At 34.9% G+C, this 19,193-nt stretch overlaps 3 protein-coding genes across 3 annotated transcripts; all 3 read right to left on the reverse strand.

Moving 5' to 3' along the window:
* Positions 1 to 1,130: 1,130 nt before the first annotated feature.
* On the reverse strand, positions 1,131 to 3,184 carry ZR3 (Zim17-type zinc finger protein). The gene is made up of 2 exons (XM_047324668.2): positions 3,032 to 3,184; positions 1,131 to 1,785 (listed from the first exon to the last, which is right to left on the reverse strand). Exons 1-2 carry the CDS (start codon positions 3,117 to 3,119, stop codon positions 1,292 to 1,294), a joined length of 582 nt encoding a protein of 193 aa, XP_047180624.2. The 5' UTR covers positions 3,120 to 3,184; the 3' UTR covers positions 1,131 to 1,291.
* A 668-nt stretch (positions 3,185 to 3,852) lies between these two features.
* On the reverse strand, positions 3,853 to 5,716 carry LOC124847224 (protein LYK5-like). The gene has a single exon (XM_047324666.2). It carries the CDS (start codon positions 5,369 to 5,371, stop codon positions 4,088 to 4,090), a length of 1,284 nt encoding a protein of 427 aa, XP_047180622.2. The 5' UTR covers positions 5,372 to 5,716; the 3' UTR covers positions 3,853 to 4,087.
* A 2,759-nt stretch (positions 5,717 to 8,475) lies between these two features.
* Positions 8,476 to 18,981, reverse strand: ELF6 (Zinc finger (C2H2 type) family protein / transcription factor jumonji (jmj) family protein). Its single transcript, XM_047324667.2, has 7 exons — positions 17,481 to 18,981; positions 16,075 to 16,153; positions 15,863 to 15,930; positions 14,668 to 14,818; positions 13,316 to 13,851; positions 12,512 to 12,703; positions 8,476 to 11,394 (listed from the first exon to the last, which is right to left on the reverse strand). The coding sequence occupies exons 1-7, from the start codon at positions 18,637 to 18,639 to the stop codon at positions 9,014 to 9,016; spliced, it is 4,566 nt and encodes a 1,521-aa protein (XP_047180623.2). The 5' UTR covers positions 18,640 to 18,981; the 3' UTR covers positions 8,476 to 9,013.
* Positions 18,982 to 19,193: the final 212 nt, after the last annotated feature.

The raw sequence follows: 19,193 nt of genomic DNA on the forward strand, positions 1-19,193 counted from the left end.
CAAAAGGCTCTGAGAGCTAGCGCGTATGAGCTCCAATGAAGGCGACTTGAATGACATGGTGGTTACCTGACTGAGACGATCAAAACCATGTGATAATTGGTCGAAACTTGAACTCCGATAGTGGTAGCGGTAAACAATAGCAGTAGACGACGACATCCATGGCAGTAGTAGATGGCCCCACCGCCGCCAGTGACAGATACAGTGACAGAGACACCAGGAAATTTTTCTTCAAAAGAACTTGGCTCTAGATACCATGTTAAAAAATGAATTTTAAACCTAACTAAACTCCCGACTTTTTCATTCTAATTTCAACCTATTTTCATTTAGTTTATTCAATTTAATACTAATATATTTTTTTCATTTTGATCTTAATTTCTTATTATTATTTTTTAATATAATTTAAATAATTACGTGTGTTAATTCGTGATTAAGATGTGAAGTAAATGTTTTATAGTTAATTTAATTTCTATATTTTTATTTTATTTACTTTTGTTTTTTTAAATAGAATGAAATTTTTGAAAATAAAAACTAATATTATTTTTTAAAATTTTAAGAGGTTAAAAATTTATATTAATATTTCCATTTTTTTAAGTTAAAATATAAGGATGCTACGTGGTTTGAGGCGGTAAAATATGTATGAACAACAAATTAGTATTATTATTACTATTATGTTACATGTTTGTTTATAATTTTTATATAATGATATTTGATAGAACTAACTTTTATTTAATAAAACCTAATAAAGATTTGCTATTTGTTCACACGTTAATTTTAATTAAAACTATAAAATATTCAAATTTAAACTGATACATAAATCAATGTTAAGTTATAAATTTGTGGGAACTAATTTTCATTTCTTAGATTATTTTTTAGTCTTTCCTTGTATATAGATCAATCAAATAAGTGTCAAAACAGTAGATTTTACACATTTCATAAGCTTATTTTTTCATTATTTATGGGTCATAATGGTTATTAACCAGTATTAAGAATTGTCAAGCTAAAGAACACTCCTCGGTACCACATGCCCCAAAGTCAAAGACACCTTAACATCACCCCAAGCTTAACTTTAGAACACAATTTTTATCTGAAAGAACAAAAAATCATGAAACTGTTCTATACGAAACGAGATCTCCAAAATTTAGTAATAAGAAATTTTGACGAATAAAAAATATTTTGCTCAAAAGAGTGTCTTACTAAGATTGCTCTTATCAACTATCGTTACACTGACTTGCACTTCCAAACATTCTGTGACACCCTATTGCAGAACACATACTAGGTGAGAGTGTAGCTTTCAAGGTTGTTTTCCAGCTAAATCTTCCAACGTAAGATTCAGTGTGTCAGCTGAACCTCTTTTCACTTCTTCTCCACGAGAAGCCAAGAAGTCTTCAACGCTTCCTGGTTCACCAAACCACCCAAGGTGATCTGCAATCAGGTGAAGATTATTACACCCCCCACATCTTGCCACCACTACACCTTTCTCGTATGACTCACGACAAACTGTCTTAATGGATCTCGTTTCACACACCTTGCAGGTGAAAATCATGGCGAGATCATGCCTTGAAGATGTCTTCAAACTTGACTTGGCAGAAAACTGTACAGAGGCATCATTAACACTAATGGATGTAGCAACATTATCAGGGTTTGGACTTAGTTTTAAGGTGTCAGTTTCACTATTTTCTACATCTTCACAAACAGGTTTGATTGGATTTGTAGTTGTAGCGACCCCCCTTTGATGGAATCCAAATCTGTTTAATATTGCACCAGTAGGATAATACCAAGAAGATTCTGCCAGTAAACAACATTCACATTAATACCAAAAACTTTCTTTTCACAGACAAGGGAATGCACAAAGAGAAAGTGAGAGAGAAATAGAAAGAAGCTCTTCATCTTTTATATAGCATAAACTTATGCTATTAACTGAATGATTAAAGAATGACTTTAACTACAAATATTAAGCATAAACATACTGATATTCTGCCACAGAGAGGGAGACACCAGATAAAGATTAATCAGAGTAAGTCCAAATCAAAATTAACAACATCCACTTTTTCCTGTTATTCAGAAAACACTGTTTTGCATTATAGAAGATGCATGAGATAAAATCTATTTATATATAGCATAAACCTTCATTGCGTATTCAATTCCTTTGAACTACATCAAAGAAGTGGAAAGCTAATTCGGATCGTGTATTAATTCAAAAATAAATAGATAACCTATATAAAAGAATATTTACAGGTAATTACACTAATCTATTTGTTATTCAACATCTGGCGCTTCAATTTCCATATTAACACTTATTGTTAAAAAGAATTGCCCAACGATGTATCTTAGGATTAAGTAAAAACTTGTGATGCTGTAAATGTCTTTTATTGCTTATGAGACATTTTCCTGACCCTCCTAATTCCTTAATTAATGCTAAAAGACTTTTATTAAGATTCGTGTAAAACTAAAACTAAATGAAAAAGATATTTCAATGACCCAAAAGTGTTAAGTTATGACAAAGAAAGACAGAACCATCAAGGTATCAAACCAAAGCAGTCAAGAATCCCTCAAAACAACTAAAGAGTCTGGTCGGTTCAGTTAGTTGCATAACGTGTGCGAATTGTCATAAACTCTAGGTATCCATGTTCAGTTCCGACAAAGAAATAAATAAACAAATCCCTGAAAACATAATTGGCAACGAATTTCAGAACCAGTCATAAGAAGCTCTACGGATAAAATAATTCCCAAAAGAAATTAACAAAGTAAACATAGAATAAACTAAAAAATTCAAATTTGAGAAGTTTGGAAAGTCCATCCTAAAGACAATTCAGCAAACCAGAAACAAGTAACTGTTACAATTTTCAGTCTATTAAATTTAGTTATCAAAACTTCAAAACCAGGACTTAACATTGAAAAAAAGGGTTAAATTGAAGAAGAAAAAAGGGGTGGAAGATGCTTAGTATTGAGTTGAGAGGATCTAAAAGAACGCAAAGAGAGAGAGAGACACAGAACTGTGGAGAGAAATCGGAAAATAAAGGTGGGGACATGCCTTGAATAATGGGGTGATAGGTTTGTCTCGGGAAGATTGAGATGAATCGCCTCTGCAACATCCTTGCCGCCATAGCTCCCAAGGCCATGGGTAATGCCCAAATCTTCTTATTTTCTATGAATTTTGGGCTCTGTCTTTTCTTATAGGCCTTTACTGTTACACTCCCCCACTTGTTGAATCCACTCCCCCTCTCATCTTTTGTGCTTCAAATTACCTGTACTAGCTTTGATTTTCTTTCTTTTTTCTCAAACTGTCGTTATCGTAAACTCCACGTGTGAAAACTCCTTTTTCTTTTTAGTTTTCACATTTGTTCCTCATTCACGTTTATCTTCCTTTTCTCCTTCAACAGCCTTAACCTTATCAATATTAAAGTTGTAGTAATCAATATTAAAAAATGCTTTTTCCATTTTTCGGAAAGTAGTAGAATCGTAAGTGCTTATGGTGTTCAAATGTCAATACCTTGAATTTTTTATGAGAAACTTTTGATTAATAATTGCTTTTACTCTATTCATATCTTGAAATGTTGGATATTTTTAATCAACCAATTGATTATTAAGTTGCCTATTATTACCTTTTCCAATTACTGAGTAAAATATATATGAGAATCATGAGATGATTACTACAAGCAAGCACTACAAAAAATGATAAGGTACCAACATGACTTATTATCCTAGAACAACCCAATGCTATGAATAATGATGACTGAAAAATATCAAAATCCGAATAATAACGGGTAACTCTGATATTCACTGAACTTGATGACGGTATCCTCAGATCACATTGGGAACCACATAAAAAGAATGCGGTCAAACATTTCCAAATTCTACAAAACACAAAACAAAGTATATTTCCATTCATACCCAGAATTTGTTGAGTTATTCAAACAAACAATCAAAAGTACCTTCTTCAAATATCACCAACGTTCTACACAATCCGTGATCGTATACAAGTGTGAATTATATACATCAATCTCTTTCTTATTTACAATGAAATTTTGTGGAGTGAAAAATAATGGAAATAAAATGAAAAGAAAAATCCCACAGACCCAAAAAACTGTCACCGTGGGGCCAACGAGACCGTCAAGTCAATATCGGTTCCCATTTTCTGATCCCAGTCCTTCGACTCCAGGTACAACTTTGACACCTCAATCGAGACCCGACCCATGTCCGGTCTCTCATTCGGGTCATTCCCGACACAGTCTAATCCGACCCGAACCATCCTCTCCGCCACACTCAACGGAAAAGAATCCCTCAGCCTCCTATCCACCCACTTCCTTACACCGCCGTATTCCCCCGCCGCAACTCTCGCCGTATCCACCACGCTCGTCCTCTGATAACTGCCGTCGTCGTTGAATTTGAATTTCACCGCCTCTTCCCCGCTCAGCAGCTCCAAAACCACCACGCCGAACGCGTACACGTCGCTCTTCTTCGTCGCTACGCCGCTGACCTGAAATTCCGGCGCCATGTACCCTCTTGTCCCCTCGATCCTCACCCTCCGCGCACCGGATTCCTCACCAGTTCCGGCGACCGCCTCGCCGCACAGATGCGACGAGCCGAAGTGGCATATTTTCGCGCGCAAATTATCCTCCGTGATAACAATGCTGGAACTCTTGATGTGATTATGAATGAAACCAGAACCGGATCCCGAACCGGAGTCTGAACCGGAGAAATTGTGGATGTAATCGAGGCCATGCGCGATGTCGGAGGCGATCTGCATCCTAGAGGTCCACGTGACGAGATCGGTGTAGCTAGGGTTTCGGCGGTTACGGAGGCAGTCGGCGAGGCTGGCGCCGGGGACAAATTCGTAAACGAGAAAGATGACACCGCCGGAGACGGAGGCGCCGAGGAGCTTGACGAGGCTGCTGTGGTGACTCCGGCAGATGATGGCGAGGCGGTGGCTGAGCTCCGGGAGGTCGATTTGTTGGCGGAAATTGCGGCGAGAGACAACAACATCGCGGTGGCGGATTAAGCAGCGCCAGGAGGAGGAAGAGAGGCGTGGGGCGGAGAAGTTGGCGGTGGCAGCGGAAATCTCTGAAAAGTGGTAGATGTTAGGGCTTTCAGGGAGCGTGTCTTTGAGGCTTGAGAGAGAGGCGCGGCTTGAGATAGAAGAGGTTTTTGACCACTCTAATAAGTCGTTGGTGTTGGTGTTGTTGTTTTCGAACACGTAGCTTCTTGATTCTGTGACGGGGACTTCGCTCGTGGAGGTATCGTAGTTGGACGATGACGATGTCAGGGTTTGCGTCCGGTGAGGACGAGGGGAATTGGTCATGCTTCTATTTGAGTTTGTGCTTCGTCTGCTTTCGGGTTGTGCCGCAGCGGTGCTCTTTCTGGATTTGCACATCGAAGGGAGATTGTGCCGGTGGCTAATGTGCGCCGGAGAACAACCTCATTGCATGGCTTAGCTCTGTTGTTTGGTTCTGTGATCGTGGGCGTGAGAATGACGTACACGCAGTTTAGAAGGTTAGTGTTCTGTTCCAATTCCAACACTTCTGTCTGTTTCGTAGGATGTTGTGTTCGTGATTGGGCGGCGCCTTTATTTTGCTGATGTTCTGGTGAGGTGTACATTCGGTTCAAATATGCCTCACACGTGGCTGCTACTCCCATTTTCCCCTTCAGTTCATAACTTCATTTCCACCATCATATTTTTACCTCAACAACCATTTTTTCCACTCATTTTATATTATTATCTTATTTTTTTTCATTCTCTTTTTTCTTTTAAAATATAAAAATGATGTATTAGAATATCATTTCTAAAACCCTCGATGATTTAACAAATAAACTTTTATATTTTGTAAAAAATATGAAAAATAAAACAATGAATATAAGATAACTGTACAAATTTATTAAACGACAAAATATAATCTTGTCTTATTTTATCTCAACACAGCAACCAAAAACATTACGAGAGTCAAACTCTGACCTTAGTGTTATAGCTTCGCCCTATCATTCCCAAATTTAGAACTATGGATTTAAAGGAGTGAATTAATACATCTGTAGGGATGAATAGACTTATCTACCAATATCATTAGGCAAGTGACTCTAGCTAAAAAACTCTGACTTTTAATTTCAAATATTTTAAATTTTAAATTTGTGAATTTTGAAATATTTCGTTACAAATACAAATAACATGATATTTTTAGTTTAATAAAATTTAGCAATAGAATGAAAACTGAACTTATTATAATTTGAGTGTTCGGGATAATGAATTTGAGTTTTTTAAGACAAGTATAACGATTATGATATATCTGGATCTCGAAATTGGACTCCAAAATATGATATCGTGGATAATAAATTTAAGACAACGAATTGAATACTGATCTTCAAAAAAAATATTTTACGAACTCAATTTATTTAACCCAATTAAAATATGTGTTTCTAATAAAACTTTAAACACATTAAAGGAACCTGTTAACTCATACTTAAATTCGTTAACTATTTAGATTTGATTTGTAAATTATTTATTTGATCCCTTTGTTAAGTTAAATAAATAAAATTTCAACTTTTGTTTAAGTTCGATTATGAAATGAGTTTTTCTCAAACTTTAAAAACTTAACATTAAAAACCAATTAATGGCTTGTTTATACATACATATATAGATATAAAAGTTTACAATAAAAAATATTATACTTATGTTTTATTGAGATGTTATACTACAATTTTAAAGTTTAGGTTCCATTAGCTAATATTGAATTACATTTTTAACAGACTAACTTCTATTTTAATATACGAATTGTTTATTTATGCATGATTTTTGTTTGTAGTATTAAAATAATTGTAAATATTGTATTGATAAAATTAAGCAATAAATATTTTTTTCATGAAAACAAAATTAATTAAGTTATAAATGCATTAAACAAATCAAATTAAAATTAAATATTTTTCTGAAAAAGCTAAATTCAAACTTTTAGTACGATTTATTTCATTTACACCTTTAATCAGAGTCATGTGAGAAGAAAAATAATAATTTCTTCTGTAAGCAAGTGAGTTTTTTTTTTATTACACATGATATATTTTTACAAAAAAGTGTTATAATAAGATTATTATGAATCTTAAAGCCTTTTCTGAATATTTGTTTTCAATATGAATAAAGATTCATCCTAGATATTGATTATTAAGTGAAAACAAACTTTGTACTAATTCTTGATTAAAAAATATATTTGTTTAGGTTTCCTTGAAACAAAATAAAGTTTTGTGGTGATAATACGTTTTACTGTAATAAGATTTTGGGTAGTGTTTGTTTCCGCGAACGTACTGTTGGCAATCTAATTTAATAAAACAAAATTACGATCCAAACCAAGCATTGAAATAATAAACCTAAACTGGTTCATATGTTTCCTACGATTCAACTAAACCATTATCCGTTTTGAGCCAATGAAAAATGTGTCTTAAGAAAAAAGTGGCTGGTTCTCGCTCAGTTTCGAGTCATTCAAAATTAACGAACAAGCTTTTTGATTCTTGTATCTTGTACGCATGGAATCACTCTACCAGCACAAAACCAACCAAAACCTAAAATAAATTTTTTAATACATTTAAAATAAATCCCAAACTAAAAAACTGGTTGTCTAAAAAACCTATTTCCACCGGAACCAAGCTACTTTAAGAAGAGAAAAGTTTTTATTGCAAAATTCAATATTAATTAGATAATTATCCTCCGTCAATATTGTAAGAAGAATTCACATTAATATTCATAATTTAAATACAAAAATTATTGCGAAAACCAATTCAAATTAGGATTAAATAATCTGTTATGAGTAACGTAGCAAAAGTAAATTTGGTGTACTAGTTAAAGTTTATTTTGTTAAATAAAAGTCCTTTTGAGGAATTTGAAACGTGTTTCACTTTAACACACAATTCCAAAGTTGCATATTGCTACATCTACACAGCCAGAAAAATCAATTGGGAATTTTCCATTTATCAATTAAAGGTTGAATATGATAAAATGGCAAAAGCAATTCATCTACTCAAGAACCAATATGCCAACTTATTTTTTTAAAAATTGTGATAAAAGGACAAAAAAGAATTCAAGATTTCTAGCCAAGCATTTTACATATATGCTACTGGAGAAAAAATAACTAATACAAAGCTACCATTAAAGAACTAAAGAATGCTGAAAGATAACCATCCATGTTCTTCATTGATGATCATGAATAAAGAGGAATGCATATAATCTAAAGCATGGCAATAACTAAATAATCAAGCTTACTACAAGTGTCATGATCTCATTTTAAAAATTTAAAATTAATACTAAACAATATTATAATATTTTAACTACATCCAATAAAATCCCTTAACCACTTAATTTTCTTTCTTTTGGGCCGGCCATCGTAGCATATACCTATGAGAGTTTATACACGAATAAGTATTAAGGATAAAATTTAAAAGAAAAATTAAAAATCAAACTACCTAGAAAAAACAGCAGGAAATGGTAGATAACCAGTAAGAATATGCAGTGTCAACTTAATGTTTTACCACTGAATTTACTAGCCAGGAGGAAAGTACATAAAATCTTTGAGAGCACAAATCTTGGTTCTTACTCTCAGTTTTCTTGTCCCCTTAATAACAAATGATGTTAATCCAAAGTAATATACAGCCCTAATGAACAACTACATATCCAGAAAGATCAAGGACCTATGAACTCCTTCAAAAGAACCTTAAGTACAGGAATCAACAAAAGTAAGCTATCAGAGGCATGACCAACCAACATGATGCAGCTTCCTTAAGGAGGGTTTTCCCTCCTTTAGAGGCTGCTGCTAGACCTGAATTCTAGTTATAGAAAAAGATCAAAACTCTCTGGAGTTACCAACTCTAACTGCCTTCAAATGAATTGGATATTGAGCACCTACAGAACAACCATTCTATCCTAACTTTACAGCTAACCAGAATGCTTATGTATGGTCAGACACGACTCCATGCCTCATTTCTTACCAATCTAACTGCAAATATGCACACGTTTGCGACAACAAAAAGTTCACATGAATATATATCAAGCAGGAGGTTTCACATGGTGTCCCGTTTTCCGTCTGTGTCTGCTAAAATCAGATACAAACCTGAATGAAAGGCCGCATCCCTCCACCTTGCAGTGATAAGGCTTCTCCCCAGTATGTACGCGTATGTGCTCTGTCCTTGCCCAAGCCCACTTGAACGACATGGAACAACCTTTCCATGGACACTTAAGGGGCCTCTCATCATCATGAACTCGCTGGTGAAGCAAAGCATATTTGTGGGAACTGAACTTCTTACCACACCCTTCATGTGGGCAAAGGTTTCGTTTATGCAACAGTAACTCTGCCTTAGTCTTGAAACTCATTCGGCAACCATCGAGGTCGCACTTGTGGGACTTTTTAACACCATCTTTTTTATTTTTGCGAAGAACCAAAACTTCAGAAGATCTCCTTGCCCGTTTAGCCACCTGATTTTCCTTGTCAACTTGGTTGATTTCCACTCCACTTTTTCCAGCGGCAAACTTCCCAGCTCTTGGCCTCAGCCCCTCACATGGACTTCTAATAAAGTTGTCAGAATTAGATCGGTTCCCTGTTCGTTCCACTTTCCTCTTTTTTTTATTCTCAGAATTTAATCTGGGAACTTCTGTAGCTAACTCACAACTCTCCAGCCCCCTTTTATATTGTGACAAATCAGCTTTGATTTCATTTATGTTTTCTGTAACATAAATCTCGTTCTCAATTTTTGAGCATTCCTGCACTGATAGGAAAGAGTCTTTTGTCGATGTATCCGATCCAGAGAAAAGTTCCTCATCAATTCTATTAACTGACTGGTTTGTCATTTCTTTTTCTTTATCTGGAATAAATTGCATACAGGAATCTTTGCTAGGACATGCTTCCACTGAAACTTCAGAACATCCTAACTCTATTGAAGTTACGCTTTTATTTTCACCTTTTGCAGCATAACTGCAAACAGGGTCCTCATTAATTTTTTTTACACTTTCAATCTGACACTGCCCAGACGAAGGACAACATTGTTCAGTTGAAACATGAGTTATTTCCCTTTTGCTATTTTTTCCACCCTGAGTTACTTGTTGCTCATCATCCAAGATTCCGTTACTTTGCAAGTCTACAGAAGCATAAAGCTCTCTTCGAACTTCACAAACTTCGTTTGGAGTATGTTTGCTAATTGGGCTTTCATTAATTCGAGGTTCCTTGTCCATTTCGCTTATAGAATCAATTCCTTCCTCATTTGCCTTTTCTAGGAAAATAGGACTACTAATTCTTTCTGAGATATGATTATTATTTGGACTTTCAACGTTTCCATCCACAGAAGCAAGTGTAGATTGATTTACCATTGAAGCAGTTGATACAGCAGCTTCCTCATTGTTGCTTTTGTAGTTAGACTGATATTCTTGATGCCCTTGATCATCCAATGTTAACCTATTACAGTGGCTATCAATGATAACTGCTTCTGCAATTTCAGTCTTTTTAATCATTTCAATATTTCCATCTGGTGCATTTGAAAGTGTGCTAGAACATTTCTTGTACTGACAATCCTGGCTCTCCTTGCCACATATTTCTGAGACATTGGTATTGTGGTGCATCTTAGAATGACTGAGCGTTAAATCATTATTTCTGTCTACATATGATTCCTGCATCGTTTGACTCTCAATCTCTGCTCCAAGTTTTTCAATCATTAAAACATGATCAGGAATGGAATTTGAAGGTTGTGACTTATCAGCAATCATTTTCGTGCTAATGGGCATTTCAGCAATCTGGATTTCAGGATGCATTGAAGACATTTCAGTACAAGCAGAAGTACATGGCAATGCACACTCTGTCCTTAAATCCTCAGCTTGAAGAGTTTTAGAAACACAACTATCATGATTCGCACTTAAAGTAGCAGACACCTTTTGGGACTTCTCTTGGAGTTCACAGACCATGTTTGCTACAGGGAAACACGTGTGCTTTGACTTGAACTTCCTTCTTGAATATTGAATTAGCTTCTTGTCAGCAGTGGAGTCATTTATTCTTCCACCCAACCGATCATCCTTCTTTCTCTCAATGCTGTGAGAGGATTTAGTCTGAGCTAAATGGCTTGACCTTTTCGACCGGAATCTCCGAGACTGCCAATTTAAAGCTAAAATATTTGAAGCAGGACATTTATCATGGAACAATGTCCCAAGTGTCCAAGGAACTTGTTTAGAAGGAGCATTATTTCTTGTATGGACCCAATTCCGTAGGTTAATGCCAAGTGTTGATGTCCAGTCTTCACATTCATCAAGCTCTTCACCATCAACAGCCAGATCTATCAAGGTTAAATTTTCTGGGGATGCCGTATCTAATGGAACCTCATTATAATCAAAAGCACTATGTATCTCTACCGCAACTTCGCTGGCATGTGCCTTTATTTTCTGATAGTCTACAAAAATGCAGAAAAGTATAAGATAAATACATAAAATAATTAAAAGACTCATCTATGCTTGTCATGCTTCTTCAGTTAAAAGATAAAACTTCATTTTTTTAACTAATAACAAAGTGGTGTACACTGGATTGCAACATAAATTATATATCCATTAACAACTGACTTGTGCATGTAGATTTCATATCTATCAGGCCCTGTGTTATGCATATGGTTTATACCGGAAATGGAGAAGAGAAACATGAAAATGAATAATCTGAAATTGATTCAACATGACAACATGCTATGCAAAAAGAATAGCATTATATTTTATTTATACTTTTTTTTATCAGAAATAATAGAATCTTATTTATACTAAAAAAGGTAATTTAGACTTTTGATCCTAATAAAATAAGGAAACAACAGAAGCCTTAATCCCTCTATTTGAGGTCAGCTACATAGATCAAAGGACCCTATTCTCTACGTTGAAGACTAAATCTTCCTTTTAATAACTTCGTTCAATGTATTTCTCACAGTAGTCAATAGCGTATGGCAATATTGTGCAAATTATTCCCAAAAACATTATTGTGGAACATTGAGAGTGGTGGAGCAATTAGAAGTAAAACACATAAAAGAGGGAAAGTGTGACCAAAACCTTTTGTATGGTCAACAGCACACTGAGAGCTGAAAATTGAAAAACAGAATACACCAAACAAAAGAGTTCCAAAGTTTAGGGGTTAAGGTTGGGGTTTAGGTAGGGAAAGAAAGAAAGAAGAAAATTGAGACTAACTAATTGATATTAATTTGACTAATTGATACAACAAACTAAAGATTAGGCTCTATTTTATGCTATAAAACCATAATCAGAGCCTAATTAAATGAGAAAACAAATCATGAAATCTGGAAGCCACTGCTAAGATATCATCCAATATATAAGGTATTCCAGGATACTTCAACAAACCATATTTAGCTGAAACTGATCACATTGTTATATACAAGAGCCACAAGCTTTCCTTACTATATTGAAGTTGAAATCTGAAGAAAAGAGAAAATCACACATCTCTTGCAATTTGACATTTGATTTTACCCAACTTTTACAGAATGATAATGCAGGTAGATTGGCAATCTGCAAACTAACCTGAATGGCAAATTATAAGCACATTGGCTCCACCTTTGCTCTGCAACATATCTACTATTTGAACAGCATGCCCCAGGCAGAAAATCCGAGGCCTAAAAAATTTACTGGAGGTGTTCCAACACTTACTGCACTTATTTAATGATTGATCTGGCATCTCCTTTACTGATGAAAGTTCAGAAAAAGATAGATCCCCTGAAGAACAGATCATACAGTAACTCATTTCAGTATTAAGTGTCATCTGAATGAAAAAGTAAAGGATACTTCAAAAGGTTCAACTTCAACTGTCAAATATGTCTTGGTCATCATGTAAGCTTCCATAATATCATAAAAAAGGAAAATGCACACAGAATGATACTTAGTTGATATAATCATGAGATAAGGAGTATGCCAAATTTCCAGTAAATGCTGCAGAGGATAAAATAATATTTTGGTTAACGTGATTTGATATTCTGGTCCATTATTACATAGAGGAACCAATTCAATGTATAAACATTATAGACACGTATCAAATGCCACTTAAAAAAGGTGCAGCAGTGATATTAATAAGGTGTCTAGCAGGATGAGATCCACAAAACTGATTTCCTAATAATATTTGTATTCTATCTGATCCAGGAAGTTAGAAGATTTTTTAGAAACCAGTATCATAATAACTCTAGAAGTTAAAACATTCCACCTTGCCCACATCCATAATGGTTGACAAGTTCAACTTTACCCCATGATATTGCAAAAAAAGGCATAAAGACCTACACATGAAAATGTGATAAAAATAAATATATACAGTATGACAAAGAACGAAGGTATTACGTGATATGGAACTATGAAGACCAGCAGTAGAGTCCGAAGAGGAAACTTGAATTAGATGATTATCAGGAAGTTCCATTGTCAATTTCTCAGTTGGTTGTATCACAGCCATAAATGGAAAGCCAAGGATTCCACAACCCACACAAGCCAATGCTCCGGAATCAGTTTCGAAGTGATAGGGAAGATCATCGCCACCAATATCTATATTAGTCAAAGAATCCATATACAAACTCATCTCATCATCAAGCAGATAATGACCACTTTTTTTGGCAGAACTAATATTTGGCATGTTTGCCACAGAGGTTCCAGTTGTAGAAGTTAAATCAGGCAACTGAAAACCTTTGCTGGAATCTGGCAGCAACTCAGCTTTCCATAAAACGGCTCTTTTAGCAGCTTCCTTTCCAAGAAGAATGGATAGCAGTTTGTTTTCCTGTAGCATGTCTTCTATGAAAGCCTGTTTTACTAAAAACTCCCTCTCTTCTTTCTGACGGTCTCTCAATCGAGAACTGCGCACCCCAGGTAATAGTGTCCTTGGAACGCTATCAAATCAAACATATGATGAACAAAAAATAAGCAATTCGTTTGAAACCTAGATAAGCCAAAAACATCTTGCATAATGCATCTGAATGTTAAAACAATCTTTATGATAGAAAAACAAGAAAGCAGACAGATCTATACCAACATCTATATCTATACAATCTAGAAGCCAACAGAAATATTCCACTTCAAGATCAAATAGAACCAAATATATTTACATTTTAAATTTAAAATATCTCAGCCGGGTTTTATGTTGTACAGACTAAAAGTAAGTGATTTTTATATAAAATAGTAGACTAAATATATTTTAGAGATTTTAAGAAGAAAAAAAACATAAGCTAATTTATGTTTGTTTATATCATAAAAATCACTTCAAAAAACAGCTAATTTTATGAGAAGCTATTAAAAATATCTCCTTTAATTAGATTTTAGAAAATTTTCAACTTCTGATTATTTTGAAAAGTTTAAACAAGAACGCTAAAAACTAAAAGAAGTTAGTATTGTTTTAAAGAAAATGACTTTTTTGCAAGAAAATCTGTAACAAACAATCCTTACGTAGTAAAGCCCTGAACATCTCTATTTTGAAACTTGAATACATTAGGGTAATGGCAAAGGACTTGTAATATTACTATCCCTTTGTGCCATCAAACAACTGGGATATTATTTAAAAATCACTAACAGCAATCACAAATAATTAACAACAATTATCACGGGCATTATTGGTAAACAAAATAAGAGCTACACATTTATTGAAATGAAAATATAATCTCCAAAGGGCAATATCTATGTATACAAGCAGTGGTAGAAGATGCACTTACCTTGAAATAAAAGACATGGTCAGTAAGTAAAGCAGTTGCTGATGGGAAAGCATGGGAAGATAGTTCATTGCAGCTCTGCGCACTGCAGCCTCCTTGGCTACACTAAGCCATTGTGGAGTTCCAAAGTTAGCAGCTTCCCCACAGTTAAAACCTTGATTTCACCAAATCATACAAAATGAGAATTATATTGACAACTTGAGAGAATGAAAATTATGGTGGATAAAAAATAGTGCTTCTACAGTCCTGTGGGTAGATAAGAGGTTTCTTTTTAACTATAGATGCCATTATTAAAATTTAAAACTAACAACAATTTGGTTCCAATGATTCCTTGTAAAAAGTTCAAAGTCAAGAAAAGAAGATGAAAAGGAATAAAGAAAAACAAATCCACCAGAAAATAATGAAGAGTAAAGAATGGAGAGAAACAGACCAATCAAACTACTAGAGAAACAGAACAAGCAAACTATCTTTACACAATGAATAAGTCATCAACCCCTCTGAATGCTCAACTTCAAGCACAAAACCTTATTTCATTATCCCCTTATGTCTCTCACCCCATATATCTTACATCAGTTCCTTAAGTTTATCTCATGATATTAAATTCCTAAAAAAATATTTTTTTGTTGAAAATACTACATCAACAAGAGATATATGACAAGATTATACAAACCCCATCTTATGAAGAGTAAAGAATGGAGAGAAACATATGTAAAGTGAGCTTTACACCTACTTATATATTATAATTTGTCCATATAGTCAATCCAGAATCTCTAAGAGCCTACATAGCTGTCGGGTAGAACTTTCTATTAGGCCCTTTATGATCACAAGTTGTGCCTAAACACCGCTCACAATCTCTCCCACCCTAATGGTATATTGCAAATACCAAAAAAACATTGGGCTCACAACAATAGCACTTAGTTAAAACTATATCTTTTAAGAATACATTGCCAAAATAATATCCCACACGTTTAAAAAACAAAAATGGACATTATTTTTCTTATCAAACATTACTGAGTATATATTGATATTCTAACCGAAACCAATTAAACTGTAGTCTTCAATATGCAACTTAACCAAACAGCTCTATATAGCACACATTGAAGAAAGAACACTACAGTCCATCCATTAGTCATAAGCTAAAGCCTCCGACACTAGTTTACTGTAAAAATCAGGTGTACATAAACTTCAAAGCAATTACCATGGCTGAATCCTACATGATAAGCTCTTGGAAAAGTCACAACAAATTCACCAGGGTTCTGTGTCAACCTAGAAGGAAAAGCCGGTGCATACGTAAGTTTGAAGTTCAATAAAGAGAACTACATATTTGAAATGATAATAGTTTTTAAGTACATAATTCAACATCATAGATATTCTCAAAATAAAAGAATGTCAAATAGTTAAGCAACTGACCTGCAACAAGGAATTCCAGATGCAACAATTACCTCAGGTGACAAAAGAGTTGTTTTTTCACCCAAAAGTTTCAAAGCGGCTGGCAAGAAAAGCAAATGTACTTGTTACAAATTCCCTGTAGATGTTATAGCATTCAACTACCTTAAGAATAAAATGCATCTACTAAATGGGAAAAAAAATGAGATGAACAGGTTTAAATTCAAACAAAAACAAATCTTACTTTCATAAGATTGTCTATGAAACCATTAAAATAACTTCTTATAATTTTTTGTTTTTATCTCTTTCACCTTCTCTTATATAAACTAGAGAAAACAGCGAACAAAGTGAAAACAGAAAACACTTTCACAAAAACCAAACAACACCTAATGTGCTATATCAATTAAGAAAATTGGTTTTGCCCATGCCCATGTTTGACACAAGTGTTTATACTTCACTTCTACACAGTAAAGTTAGACTGTTAAGAGGCAAGCACAGCCACAGAGTTCTTAGCTATTTTCTGTACATATTTTACCTTACAAAGTACGTGCTTATGTAATTTTCAGACATAAGCTTCTATTGAAGATTTTCTATATCACCACAACCGTGTCAAGTTGTGTCCTGTGTACACTGCAATTTCATATGCCTTGAAAATTACTTGTGTTTGTATAGATGAAATCAAAATAGAACAAAAAGTCAGAATAAGGAAAACATATTAAATAAATTAGAGTATTAAGGCGCCTTCCGCACCCACAAGTTTTAAAAATTGAAAGAACTGAGAAAACAAAGAAAACCTTGTTAAAGCATTTAGAAAATTGATTACATGAACCACTGAGAGAAATTACCACACTTTTTATAGAGGAAAATAAAAATGCCAAAAAAACCAGGCTATATCAAGATAAGAAAACTACCTTTGTGTTAGCCACTTTATCATCCTTGTTATAAGATAAATAGTAACTAGGCCGATAAATACTACCTTTGCGTTACCAGACACGTACGCAAACAGGACACACATTTACTAGCAAGGCATGGTAGCAACAGTCCTTCTAGCACTATTTTATGGAGTGAAATTTGTTGGAAAATCACAAAATGTGTGGGTTCCGCTCCTTATTTAGTGAACCCTAATTATGATTTGGTAAATTTAAAAAGATTTTAAAAATTAAGAGTGTGTTAGAAAGGGTGTTTTAGAGAGTATGTTGTCAGCTCTTCACTGACCAGCACATGTAAGTAAAACTGTCGCTATAAATCACTAAATACTTTTATCAATATATCATGCCGAAGACATAGATCAACCATAATCAAGTTTTTCCATCCATTCGTATGAAAGAAGGTACAGAATCATGTTAATAAAAGCATGAAAGTATTAATGTCACTTCAACCACTGGTGCCAAATCTTCTGTAAACAGATAATAGTCAAAGCATTCACATACCTAAATGATCAATATTACCACCATAACCCTCAGTGCGTATGACTTCCTCAAAAGCAAACGCATAATCTCCAGGAACAGCATACCATGTCTTTGATGAGCCAGTGTGAAGAAAATTCATGCTGTGAAGCTCATGATCCTCTACGTGCCAAGCAAACCAACTGAACAGCATACCAATGTATACCATAGGTGAAGTCACACCAGGAATATCATCCGGCATAAAACGTGTCAATGAGCCAGACGATCGTGCAATAACTTGCAGGTTCCAAGGACTGTTTGAAAGCTTCCAACCAGCAGTCCCTTGCATATCATTGCCGGTATCTGAACTCTTTTCTTTAAAAGATTGTGAATCATCATTCGATGAAAATGTTGACACAGTATCAACTGATTTGGTCATCCGTAAACATTTGTCAGCGTCACTTTGGACAGAAGCACCCTTAGTGTCATCAATTTGGGTATCTCTTCCGCAACCCATTACAGTTTGTTTACAATCAGAGCTATCTAGCCTACTCTTATAATAAGTCCTTTTTCTTAGCCTTCTATGACTATAATGAAATTGACCCTTTGACTCTTCAAAAGCAGACCCAGGCACGTCATTCGCATACTCCACATATATTGGCTTTTCTAAAGTTGCCTTCCAAAACATAGACTCTATAACCAGCGGAGAAACATCCTTCACTGACCCTAGCAAGCTTCTTGCAAAAGACTTCGATTTAGACTCAAACTGTTCCAGAGTATAAACCTCCCCGCTTTGCCATACTTGCTTATGAACACCTGACTGTGGATTCTGAACCGTTCCTTTGGCTTTTTTCACACTCTGAGTCTGGCCTAGTTCTTGATGCCTAGTAGTAAACACAGCTCGAGACACCCCATCACTACTACCATCCCCAGAACCGAATTTCAATGAGTTACAAACACCTAATGAACTGTTATCTGGACTCAAATCCGGGCACTTCAAGAGTGACCTATTCAAATTAGAAAAAACATATTTTTTTGAAGGTTTGGGCAATGGTGGGATAATCTTACAAATCCCGAAGTTGGCAGCTTGCTTCTCAATCTTTGAAATGTAAGCAATTGGGTCAGCAAATTCGGTGTCCGTAGGGCGAAATTCCGGGGCCAGTGGCAACTCTTTCAGCCAATTGGGGATTTCAACACTACCCATTACATGAAAAATAAAAATAAAAATAAAAAAGCAAAAAGGGAAATTGAAGATTTGTAACAGCAATGTAAGTTGGAGCAGGGGGCTAATTCTATTCAATCACGTGCAGCACTAGATTCCGTTAAGATTCTCAAAAACCCTAAAGAGGAAGGGTAAGCGATTTGGTGAAATGTTTCATAAATTTGAAGCAATTGGGAAAACTATAAGGTCGTGGGTTGAGCGAAATAGCGAAATGCGAAGTAAAAGCTGAAGGAAGAAGTGAGTTGCAGAACCTGTAACTGCAAGGCACTGTGCATGATTTGGCCTTCAAAGTTCAAACCCACCGTATAAATTTTGGAGACAGAAAGAGAACGCTGGTTTTTTATTATGTGGTGAGTGACATTTTCAATCCGCTTATGTTAGTCATCTCCGGGCTCACTCGGCTAATTTGCACCGCAGGAACTCGCCAATCATAAAATCTCTTTTTCTTTATCGGCAAAATGTCTTATACTTCTAATCATTAATTTTTGCTAATTATTAATTATTTATTAATATTAAATAAATACTAATTCATTATT

This window comes from Vigna umbellata, chromosome 8, assembly GCF_029865625.1.
Source record: "Vigna umbellata cultivar VRB3 chromosome 8, Vumbellata_1.0, whole genome shotgun sequence".
Taxonomy (NCBI): Eukaryota; Viridiplantae; Streptophyta; class Magnoliopsida; order Fabales; family Fabaceae; genus Vigna; species Vigna umbellata.

Coding starts and splice junctions, on each gene's coding strand:
- LOC124847224 (XM_047324666.2), bottom strand. CDS start 5,371: ATGTGCAAATCCAGAAAGAGCACCGCTGCGGCACAACCCGAAAGCAGA.
- ZR3 (XM_047324668.2), bottom strand. CDS start 3,119: ATGGCCTTGGGAGCTATGGCGGCAAGGATGTTGCAGAGGCGATTCATC. Junction 1,786..3,031: donor CTATCACCCCATTATTCAAG/GCATGTCCCCAC, acceptor GTTTACTGGCAG/AATCTTCTTGGTATTATCCT.
- ELF6 (XM_047324667.2), bottom strand. CDS start 18,639: ATGGGTAGTGTTGAAATCCCCAATTGGCTGAAAGAGTTGCCACTGGCC. Junction 13,852..14,667: donor ACCATGTCTTTTATTTCAAG/GTAAGTGCATCT, acceptor TTGATTTGATAG/CGTTCCAAGGACACTATTAC. Junction 12,704..13,315: donor TCTTCATAGTTCCATATCAC/GTAATACCTTCG, acceptor TCTGTTCTTCAG/GGGATCTATCTTTTTCTGAA.